Here is a 12,362-nt window from a genome sequence, read left to right as displayed (position 1 = left end):
GTTGTGTCAAGTTGTCTGGATATCTTTGGGTGGTGGACCATTCTTGATACACACGGGAAACTTTGGGGTGTGAAAAACCGAGCAGCATTGCAGTTCTTGACACAAAACGGTGCGCCTGGCACCTACTACCATACCCTGTTCAAAGGCACTTAAATATTTTGTCTTTCCCATTCACTCTCTGAATGACACATATACAATCCTTGTCTCAACTGTCTCAAGGCTTAAAAATCATTGAACCTGTCTCCTCCCCTTCATCTACACTGACTGAAGTGGATTAAACAAGTGACATCAATAAAGGGATCAGAGCATTCACCTGGCCAGTCTGTCATAGAAAGAGCAGGTGTTCCTAATGTTTTATACACTCATTGTATATAATGCTATGTAAAGAGAGAAACTGAAACAGGTCACTTTTTAGTTCATATAGTCATACACACTATAATAAAAAGAAGACTGTGGCATGATTGAAATGTGCTGTATTTCTTCCATGTGACTTCCATTAGATAATTGGCAGGGGGTGACACTAATATGATTTGATCTCACTACAGTTGGGTGGAGCCATTGTGCTGAAAATGACTGCTATTTCAGCACCTTGTCTTGCTCTATATTTGATACAGGGCTTTAACCCCTAGCTTCATGCTCTCGCTCTCACTTCCCCCTACCGCCTCCTTCCATCACGCACACTCCATGGGAGAATATCAATTGCTTACTCCTCGTGTCCTCTTTCCTCGCCTCCTTCTCAAAACCCATTGAACGAGAAAGCCAGAGGTCCCTACCCTCTGACATTCTCCTCCAATGGGGTTTGAGAATGAGGTGAGAAGAGAGGACACGAGTATGCAATTGAGATTCTCCCCCTACGTCTACTGCCTCCTTCCATCGCACACTCTAACCCCTCCTCCCTCTTTTCTCTTTCTTTTCCCATCTCACTCTCTCTGGGGAGCCAGCAGCATTCTGACAGCACACACACTAGTAATAAGGTCACTCTGCCCTGCCCTTGTTCATTTCCGGCACCAACTACATGAAGCCTGTCTACAGAGGAACCGTCCCTCGGAGAGACTCAGCTTCACAGTGATTATCAGTTACCATGTTATGTTAGCTTCCGACTCAATATACTGTATCAACATGCCCTAATTTCCCTATGCCCCAAGGTCAAACTAATTTCCAATTATGGTCCTCACCTCACTTTTCTAATAGCAATGAGTAAATTACAGTACATTTTTTTTACATCTGTAAAATTCCTCATAATACTACAAGTAGCATTATTTTGTGTGATAGTATTGTATTGTGCCTGTCTGAAATACTGCCTGTACTGCCTGACCAAAAAAGCACCAGTTCTATTGTGGAAAGTTATTATATCTAATCAAACTGTGAGGACTGAGATGAAGGGAAATGAGCAGCCAGACCTTCAGAAAGCTGTGCAGCATCTCTCTGAACTCGTCCATGGAGGTCCCGCGGGTGGGCTTGTCAAACAGGGTCATTTCCTGTCTCAGTACAGAGTCAGGAGCACCGTCTCCCTTCAGAGGCTCCTCCAGACCACACTTAATGACCACAGGCCTCTCCTTCCACACACCACTGTACACCTACAAACACAGATTTTTTTTTCTTCATTTTTAAATGTAATCTTTATTTAACCAGGCAAGTCAGTTAAGAACAAATTCTTATTTTCAATTACGACCTAGGGGTTAACTGCCTTGTTCAGGGGCAGAACGAGATTTTTAGCCTGTCAGCTTGGGGATTTGATCTTGCAACCTTTCAGTTACAAGTCCAATGCGCTAACCACTAGGCTACCTGCCGCCCCAGATAGACAGTCATTAGGTAGTAGTGTGTGTGGTTTTGTCAAGTGGTATGCGTGCATGTGTATGTTTACTGAAATATACTCCGGCTAAATTACACCAGCTGTCAAGTCTGGCGAGCAAGATTAGCCTGTGTAAGGTGGTTGTACCTTGTGGGGTGTGGTTGGCAGCTGGTAGGGCTGTGTGTGCATATTACCTGATGTGTGTGTGTGTTACCTACCTGATGTGTGGAGGAGGTGGACATGCATCGCTGCAGGGTCAGAGTCCTTTCCTCACATAGGGCCTTGCAGGACGACCCTGAGACAATGCCGCTTCTGTAGTGGTCACACTGGCACAGACAGACATGAAACCAGAAATACATTAATCAACAGGAAGAGGACCCAAGGATCCTACAATCTCTCAAATCCCAACCGCATACAAATCATGTATACTGTAGATGTCAATTGGAAATTTCAAGATTCCCACATGGATGTAAAGTTAGGATTTTTTTTATTTTCACCCTGTGAGATTCTCTGTTCTTGTGAGTTATGGATGGGTTAGCTGTGCTTCCATGGGGCAGAAGCCAGCATGCTTTTGTGATTCTGAATGGCCTGATTGCTAGCAAGAATGACAACTGGGGAATAGTAAGTGGCTCGTTTCAGCTCATTTCTTCTTGTTCTTGATACCATGTCTATTTACCAAGGCTGTTTATCTGTATTTTTTGCAGCTGTCCATTTACCACCACAAACCGATGCAGGCACTAAGACCACACTCAATGAGCTGTAAAAGGGCCATAAGCAAACAAGAAAATGCTCATCCAGAGGCGGCCTTTTATTGAAGGGAAACTGAAATCTGTTTTACCTCATTTTACCAGCATGTCACCTGTGCAACTAAAAAGGGATAAAAACTCTAGATCACCTTTACTCCACAGACAGAGATGCATACAGAGGGCCATAACTCTATCCTCCTGATTCCAGCTTACAAGCAAAAACTCAAACAGGAAGTACCAGTGACGCACTCAATACGGAAGGGGTCCAATGAAGTGGACGCTGAGCTACAGGACTGGAATATGTTCAGGGATGAATCCGAAGGCATTGAGGAGTTTACATCAGTTACCGGCTTCATTAATAAGTGCATCGACAATGTTGTCCCCACAGTGACCATACGTACAGTGGCTTGCGAAAGTATCCACCACCCTTGGCATTTTTCCAATTTTGTTGCCTTACACCATGGAATTAAAATGAATTTTGGGGAAGGTTTGTATCATTTGATTTACCCAACATGCAACATATTTTTATTGTGAAACAAACAAGAAATAAGACAAAAAAAAAAATGAACTTGAGCATGCGTAACTATTCACCCCCCCAAAGTCAATACTTTGTAGAGCCACCTTTCACAGAAATTATAGCTGAGCTAAGTCTCTTGGGGTGACTCTATAAGCTTGGCACATCTAGCCACTGGGATTTATCCCCATTCTTCAAAAGCAAAACTGCTCCAGCTCCTTCAAGTTGGTTGGGTTCCGCTGGTGTATAGCAATCTTTAAGTCATACCACAGATGCTCAATTGGATTGAGGTCTGACCTTTGACTAGGCCATTCCAAGACATTTAAAATGTTTCCCCTTAAAGCACTTGAGGGTTGCTTCATCAGAATGCTTAGGGTCATTGTCCTGCTAGAAGGTGAACCTCCGTCCCAGTCTCAAATCTCTGAAAGACTGAAACATGTTTCCCTCAAGAATTTCCCTGTATTTAACGCCATCCATCATTCCTTCAATTGTGACCAGTTTCCATGTCCCTGCCGATGAAAAACATCCCCACAGCATGATGCTGCCACCACTATGCTTCACTGTGGTGATGGGTGATGAGAAGTGTTGGGTTTGCACCAGACATAGCGTTTTCCTTGATGGCCAAAAAGCTCAATTCGAATCTCATCTGACCAGAGTACATTCTTCCATATGTTTGAGGACTCACCCACAGGCGAACACCAAACATGTTTGCTTCTTTTTTTTCTGGCCACTCTTTTGTAAAGCCCAGCTCTGTGGAGTGTACGGCTTAAAGTGGTTCTATGGACAGATACTCCAATCTCTGCTGTGGAGCTTTGCAGATCCTTCAGGGTTATCTTTGGTCTCTTTGTTGACTCTCTGAGTAATGCCCACCTTGCCTGGTCCGTGAGTTTTGGTGGGCAGCCCTCTCTTGGCAGGTTTGTTGTGGTGCCATATTTTTTCAATTTTTTAATAATGTATTTAAAATGGTGCTCCATGGGATGTTCAAGTTTCTAATATTTTTTTTATAACCCAACCCTTGATCTGTACTTCTCCACAACTTTGTCCCTGACCTGTTTGGAGAGCTCCTTGGTCTTCATAGTGCCATTTGCTTGGTGGTGCCCCTTGCTTAGTGGTGTTCCAGACTCTGGTGCCTTTCAGAACAAGTGTATATAGACACTGAGATCATGTGACAGATCATGTGACACTTAAAGTCCACTTGTGTGCAATCTAATTAATTGTGACTTCTGAAGATAATTGATTGGTTGCACCAGATCTTATTTAGGGGCTTCATAGCAAAGGGGGTGAATACATATGCATGCACCACATTTCCATTTAATTTGTATTTTTTTTACCATTTTAAACAAGTAATTTTTTTCCCACTTCACCAATTTGGACTACTTTGTGTATGTCCATTACATGAAATCTAAATAAAATGCCATTTAAATTACAGGTTGTAATGCAACAAAGTAGGAAAAACGCAGAAGGTGTTGAATACTTTTACAAAGCACATATCCCAACCAGAAACCATGGATTACAGGCAACATCCGCACTGAGCTAAAGGCGAGAGCTGCCGCTTTCAAGGAGCAGGACATAATCCGGACGCTTAGAAGAAATCCTGCTACGCACTCCGACAATACAGGACTAAGATCGAAGTCTACTACACCGGCTCTGATGCTCGTCAGATGTTGCAGGGCTTGCAAACCATCACAGATTACAAAGGGAAACCCAGCCGAGAGCTGCCCATTAACGCAAGCTTACCAAACAAGCTAAATGCCTTCTATGCTCGCTTCGAAGTAAGCAAAACAACAATGCATGAGAGCACCCTCTGTTCCGGACAACTGTATGCTCACACTCCGTAGCTGATGTAAGACCTTTAAAACAGGTTAACATTCAGAAGACGGCAGGGCCAGATGGATTACCAGGACACGCACTCAGAGCATGCGCTGACAAGCGACTTCACTGACATTTTCAACCGCTCTCTAATCCAGTCAGTAATACCTACATATTTCAAGCAAACCACCTAACACCAAGGTAACCTGTAAATGACTACCGCCCCATAGCACTCACATCTGTAGCCATGAAACGCTTGAAAAGCTTGTCATGGCTCACGTCAACACCATCATCCCAGAAAACCCTGGACCCACTCCAATTCACATACCGCCCAAGAGGTACGTGCTCAATCCCCTCCTGTACTCCCTGCTCAACCATGACAGTGAGAGGGCGTTTCTTTTTTTGCTGAGTTTAGGTCCCAAAGTGCTCTTCCAAATGTTGGAGGTGAGCTGGCATCACTAGTGTCATCCATTTAATGTTTTTGTATTTCCCCTGCATGCTTGCGTTCAGTTTCCCAAATATGTCTGTTACATAGGCAAGGAGACACATTTTCTTTTTGTCACACAAAACGTCAGTCAGTTTTTGTTGTTTTTTTTTACATCCATTGTGAATAATAGTTCCTCTCTCAATTAACAAAATATTTCCAACTCTCCTCCTCGATTACCACTGAGCCTCGGTGTGAAATAGCAAATTGTCATGCTCTGATCCCATATTGCCACACAATTTTGCAAACAGGCGTGCACACAGTGAATAGGGTTTGCTCTTGGTGTATCATACAATGCGTCCATATGGCAGGGGGAGACAAATGCATAACTAGAGTGCAGAGACCTGACTACCGTCCCATCATAAATGGAGCCCACTCTGCAAAAACCCACCATTCTATCCCACTAGCCCATGGTGGTCCATTTTGCAGCAGCGTAGCAGGCCTAGCAATTCACTGTGATTCAAGTGCGGCATTTTCCCTCGATCTAAGTGCGCACCCTTGTTGGTTTAATTTAATTCTTCTTTTAGATTTGAATAATTTTTATTTAAAGTTAACAACATTACAATGATTTTGAGGTATTTATTTATTTATTTCAGCAGGCTTTTGGAAAATTTTCCCGCAACCCCATTTTCATATCGGCCGATCCAACATAGGGTCATGACCCCTAGTTTGGGAAACGGGGCACTAGACTCTACCCACATGCAAAACACACATATTGACACTTCACACACGCTATTCTGCTTATTATATATCCTGATTTCCTAGTCACTTTTACCCCTACCCACATGTACATCAGTGGCGGTCAGTGATGTTTAAGATGGAGGACAATACTTTTTTTAATGAGCATGTCTTTATTTCTATTACGCCATATTGGATGACTCATTCATATTCCATTCACCCAGCTCAATGAAACATCAATAGGTTTAGGCTACTACATGATACTCTAATGTTCCCTATACACATGACGTTGCTACAACCTAGCCTATGAATGAAAGTTTACAACGTAGGTGCACAGGTCGACAGAAACATGAGTTATCAATGTGGCAGCCATTGACACTTTCATCTAACTAGGGTGTAATCAGTAGTTCAGCAGTTACAAACAAGCGTTTCTATTGCACAAATTCAGGTATGTTAAGAAACGTTGTTCAACAGAATGCACCATTGATCACACGTAAATACAATTAACTTTCATAGCAGCCACATACAAACAGCATGACCCCTTTGATCGTTAGATAATTCCTTCTCGCATCTAAACACTCTCCTCTGCTCAACTTTTCCCTTCACTTGTGGACTTCCAAGCCAAACCTTCATATCATAACTGCTAACCACAGCCTACAATGTTGTCACCATATTAGCTAATGTCAACATAGCTACTAGAACTAACACATTAGTAAATATGCTACGATCATTCAGTACAGTGTACAGTTAGCCAACAGTTTAGCAGTTACACCAAATTTATAAAACCACAAACTTACCTAGACTTGGAAGAGTTCCTGTGTTGGATAGCCATAGTCAGCTAGCTAACATAGCATACCTCTCTGTTTGAGCCAGGTACTTGAGTAGGCTAAACTAGCTAGATGTATTCCCTAACTAAGTAAATTATCAAAAATACAGCTAGCTCTCTCGCCCTCGCTTCATTTCTGAAGAAATTAATGTTTACAACTGTTTAACTATTGTCTAACTATTGTCTTTCTCTCTTGGAGTCAACTCCTCGCCAGATTTTATTCACTGCAGTGCTAGATGTAGCTTATGCTTTCAGTACTCGATTCATTCTCTGATCCTTTGTTTGGGTGGAGAACATGTCAGTTCATGCTGCAAGAGCTCTGACAGGTTAGAGGACATCCTCCGGAAGTTGTCATAATTACTGTGTAAGTCCATGGAAGGGGGTGAGAACCCAGAGCCTCCTAGGTTTTGTATTGAAGTCAAATGTACCCAGAGCATGGAAACTACAGAGTGCTTTTGAGGCTATTTTTTTCTATTTATTTTTACATTTATTTAACCAGGCAAGTCAGTTAAGAATACATTCTTATTTTCAATGACGGCCTGGGAACAGTGGGTTAACTGCCTGTTCAAGGGCAGAACGACAGATTTGTACCTTGTCAGCTCGGGGTTTGAACTCGCAACCTTCCGGTTACTAGTCCAACGCTCTAACCACTAGGCTACCCTGCCGCCCCAACTCAATTGTAGACTTTCATTGCAAGGCTCAAAAAGCTTCAAATTTGCCCGGATGGCCACCAATTTTCAACTCGTATGGGTCAGCCTGTTGCATGCTTTGGTGTGTGTGTTCCCAAACAAGGACCAGTTGCGCTCTGAGGTGGCTGGTGTTGATGGGATTAGGAGGATGGAGGCAACAGTGGAAAGAGCCTCAGATCCACAAAGTCCCTTCCACCAGGTGGCTGATGAGATATGTTGGCAAGACTGCCATATTGCATCTCCATCCCAAAGCCCTTGTACTTCGCCAGACTGCCAAGAACCTTGCCCTCATCCAGGCCAAGTTGGCGAGACACAGTAGCGATGACACCATAGGTCTTGTTGATCTCTGTACCAGACAATATGCTCTTGCCAGCATACTTGGGGTCCAACATGTACACTGCAGCGTGTATGGGCTTCAGGCAGAAGTATTCATGCTTTTTGATGCATTTCAGAACTGCAGTTTCCTCTACTTGGATCAACAGTGAAGTGGGCAGGGCAGTACGGATGTCTTCTCTTTCATCTGTAAGCAGAGTCTGAACATCAGACAGGATGGCATTGTCTCCATCAATCCATGCAATGGCTACAGGTTTCAGGAGTTTCAGGCTGCTTACCACTCTCTCCCAAAATACATCAGGAGGATCCTCTTGATGGGGCTGTCCATATCGGCAGACTGATCTAGCCATTTCTTGGAGAGACTCCTTCCCCTCCAGGAGACTGTCCAACATGATGACAACACCACCCCAATGGGTGTTGCTGGGCAGCTTCAATGTGGTGCTCTTATTCTTCTCACTTTGCTTGGTGAGGTAGATTGCTGCTATAACTTGATGACCCTTCACATACCTAACCATATACTTGGCTTTCTTGTAGAGTGTATCTATTGTTTTCAGTACCATGATATCCTTGAGCAGCAGATTCAATGCATGTGATGTGAGGGTAGGACTCCTCCACTTTAGACCAAGCAGCCTTCATGTTCACAGCATTGTCTGTCACCAGTGCAAATACCTTCTGTGGTTCAAGGTCATTGATGACTGCCTTCAGCTCATCTGCAATGTAGAGACCAATGTGTCTGTCCCGTTTGTCATAGCTCTTGTAGAATACTGGTTGAGGGTTGGAGATGTAGTTAATTATTCCTTGCCAACATACATTTCGACCACCCATCAGAGATTATTGCAATACAGTCTGCTTTCTCTGTGATTTGCTTGACCTTCACTTGAATTCTGTTGAACTCTGCATCCAGCAAATGAGTAGATAAATGGAGGGGTGTATGCTGGGTGAAGAACATTCAGAAATCTCTTAAAATATACATTGCCTGTGAGCATCAGAGGTGAACCAGTTGCATACACAGCTCGAGCAAGACATTCATCAGCATTTCTGACTACGTTCCTCCATTGAGTCAAAAAAAACTTCTGATTCCAGGAGGACCATGAGCTGTTGCTATCGAGAAGATGTCTGATGAATCATTTTCACCTCATATTAGAGGTAGAACGACTTTTGTCTGACTGCTTGTTGTGAGCACTGAGGGAATTTTATGCACTTGGCCAGAAGATTATGCACCTTTGTTGCATTCTTCACATACGATTTGGCACAGTATTTGCAAATGTACACAGCTTTTCCTTCTACATTAGCTGCAGTAAAATATCTTCACACATCAGATAGTTCCTGTGACACTTTCCTGTAAAGATTAGGGGAAAAAAAGAGTAAAGAAATACAATTAGGGAGGGTGTAGGGGATAATTAGACCCTCCAATATCAACTCAGACCGAGCCAGCAAAGCTGCCGGCTCCAGAACAAAATGAAATCCCAGCACTGTTATTTTTGAGTTTGTGCAATTTCACACAAAATAAATGGAGAAGCATGACTAATTACGTGCATTTGTTTGTCAGAATGAGACTTCACATATGTAAAACATGAAATACCTCCCAAATTAAAATGTTACTGTGGTTTATATCTTGTAAAATGACAGGGGGATTTGTTCATTAGAATGTCATGTTATATTTTTTGAAAGTGGAATATGAATTGCATCATTCAAATCAAGTAGCCCAACTGGCCGGACGATGGCTCTATTATTCCTTCTACGTCATTTGTCATCTGCATCTAACCAGAATGTATGCAGCCAGCTTTACACGTGTCCCCTGGTGACAGGCTCGTACATAAAACATTTTGCATTCAGGCTGCAAGGGCATCAATTTCCTCCTTAACTAGCTTTATTGGCAAGCCACCGAACAAAAAAACATGTCTTAATAAAGAATAGAAATCCACCACCATGCTAAAGTGGCTAATGCTACTTCCCAATGTTGCACACAGGGTTGAGCCAGGGGTAAACAATAAGACTGTTAACCCTCGCAAGGCTGCAGGCCCAGACGGCATCCCCAGCCGCGCCCTCAGAGCATGCGCAGACCAGCTGGCTGGTGTGTTTACGGACATATTCAATCAATCCCTATACCAGTCTGCTGTTCCCACATGCTTCAAGAGGGCCACCATCGTTCCTGTTCCCAAGAAAGCTAAGGTAACTGAGCTTATCGACTACCGCCCCGTAGCACTCACTTCCGTCATCATGAAGTGCTTTGAGAGACTAGTCAAGGACCATATCACCTCCACCCTACCTGACTCCCTAGACCCACTCCAATTTGCTTACCGCTCAAATAGGTCCACAAACGATGCAATCTCAACCACACTGCCCTAACCCATCGGGACAAGAGGAATACCTATGTGAGAATGCTGTTCATCGACTACAGCTCGGCATTCAACACCATAGTACCCTCCAAGCTCGTCATCAAGCTCGAGACCCTGGGTCTCGACCCCGCCCTGTGCAACTGGGTACTGGACTTCCTGACGGGCCGCCCCCAGGTGGTGAGAGTAGGTAACAACATCTCCTCCCCGCTGATCCTCAACACTGGGGCCCCACAAGGGTGCGTTCGGAGCCCTCTCCTGTACTCCCTGTTCACCCACGACTGCGTGGCCACGCACGCCTCCAACTCAATCATCAAGTTTGCGGACGACACAACAGTGGTAGGCTTGATTACCAACAACAACGAGACGGCCTACAGGGAGGAGGTGAGGGCCCTCGGAGTGTGGTGTCAGGAAAATAACCTCACACTCAACGTCAACAAAACTAAGGAGATGATTGTGGACTTCAGGAAACAGCAGAGGGAACACCCCCCTATCCACATCGATGGAACAGTAGTGGAGAGAGTAGCAAGTTTTAAGTCCCTCGGCATACACGTCACAGACAAACTAAATTGGTCCACTCACACAGACAGCATCGTGAAGAAGGCGTAGCAGCGCCTCCTCAACCTCAGGAGGCTGAAGAAATTCGGCTTGTCACCAAAAGCACTCACAAACTTCTACAGAGGCACAATCGAGAGCATCCTGGCGGGCTGTATCACCGCCTGGTACGGCAACTGCTCCGCCCTCAACCGTAAGGCTCTCCAGAGGGTAGTGAGGTCTGCACAACGCATCATCGGGGGAAAACTACCTGCCCTCCAGGACACCTACACCACCCGATGTTACAGGAAGGCCATAAAGATCATCAAGGACATCTACCACCCGAGCCACTGCCTGTTCACCCCGCTATCATCCAGAAGGCGAGGTCACTACAGGTGCATCAAAGCTGGGACCGAGAGACTGAAAAACAGCTTCTATCTCAAGGCCATCAGACTGTTAAACAGCCACCACTAACATTGAGGGGCTGCTGCCTACACACTGACACTGACTCAACTCCAGCCACTTTAATAATGGGAATTGATGGGAAATGTTGTAAATATATCACTAGCCACTTTAAACAATGCTACCTTATATAATGTTACTTACCCTACATTATTCATCTCATATGCATACCTATATACTGTACTCTATATCATCGACTGCATCCTTATGTAATACATGTATCACTAGCCACTTTAACTATGCCACTTTGTTTACATACTCATCTCACATGTATATACTGTACTCAATACCATCTACTGTATCTTGCCTATGCTGCTCTGTACCATCACTCATTCATATATCCTTATGTACATATTCTTTATCCCCTTACACTGTGTATAAGACAGTAGATTAGGAATTGTTAGTTAGATTACTTGTTGGTTATTACTGCATTGTCGGAACTAGAAGCACAAGCATTTCGCTACACTCGCATTAACATCTGCTAACCATGTGTATGTGACAAATAAAATTTGATTTGACTGCTGCAACCGGATTGGTTGAACATCAGGAAGTACCATTAGCCACCATTTGGTGGAAAATTGTGCTTTTATGAAGACCGTATGCTTATTTTTCCTTATTTCAAAAAATGCCCGCTTGCCATATTTGCGGAGGATGTTTTATGTACAAGAAGGTATTTGATAGCTTATAAATTAAGCTTATTGATCACACCCAAACTGGCCCTTTTATAGGATTCACATAATATTCAACAAATATAGTACCCAGGTGAGAAAGGCACTTAACCCTAATTGCTCCAGCAAGTCGCTCTGCATAAGAGCATCTGCTTAATTATTCAAATGTACTTACAACTGCTGTAGCCTAATGGTCTGCTTGTTCACCAGGGATGGTCTAACTAATCCAGATATTTTTGAAGGGAATAAACCACACAGAGTGGCCGATTCCTTGACACAGATTAAACCTAAGAGAAGGACACACTGATTTGCTTTCCCGGAGGACTGGCTTGAATGAGAATGACCAATTTATTTTCATCATGAGAAAAAGCTATTGGTTTTCTGCTCAATGTTGGGTAGAGGTATCCATTTAATAAAACACAAGAGACCAGAAAAATGGAAAAGGATGTGGCAATAGCAGAAACAGCGGCATATAGTGAGCAAAACCTAGT

At 43.7% G+C, this 12,362-nt stretch overlaps 1 protein-coding gene across 2 annotated transcripts in view; it reads right to left on the bottom strand.

The window, feature by feature from the left end:
* The window catches only part of LOC135544547 (divergent protein kinase domain 1B-like), a 40,881-nt gene that overhangs the window by 10,241 nt on the left and 18,278 nt on the right, over window positions 1-12,362 (bottom strand). For both annotated transcript variants that reach the window (XM_064972240.1, XM_064972242.1), the window contains exons 3-4: window positions 2,011-2,118; window positions 1,401-1,577 (exon numbers count right to left, since the gene is read on the bottom strand). In XM_064972240.1, the coding sequence (XP_064828312.1) occupies window positions 1,401-1,577; window positions 2,011-2,118 (285 nt within the window). The remainder of the gene's footprint in view (window positions 1-1,400; window positions 1,578-2,010; window positions 2,119-12,362) is intronic.

The sequence above is a fragment of the Oncorhynchus masou genome, chromosome 8 (assembly GCF_036934945.1).
Source record: "Oncorhynchus masou masou isolate Uvic2021 chromosome 8, UVic_Omas_1.1, whole genome shotgun sequence".
NCBI classification, from domain to species: Eukaryota; Metazoa; Chordata; class Actinopteri; order Salmoniformes; family Salmonidae; genus Oncorhynchus; species Oncorhynchus masou.
Note: the sequence above shows the minus strand (reverse complement) of the source record. Positions and strands in the feature narration are given on the sequence as shown.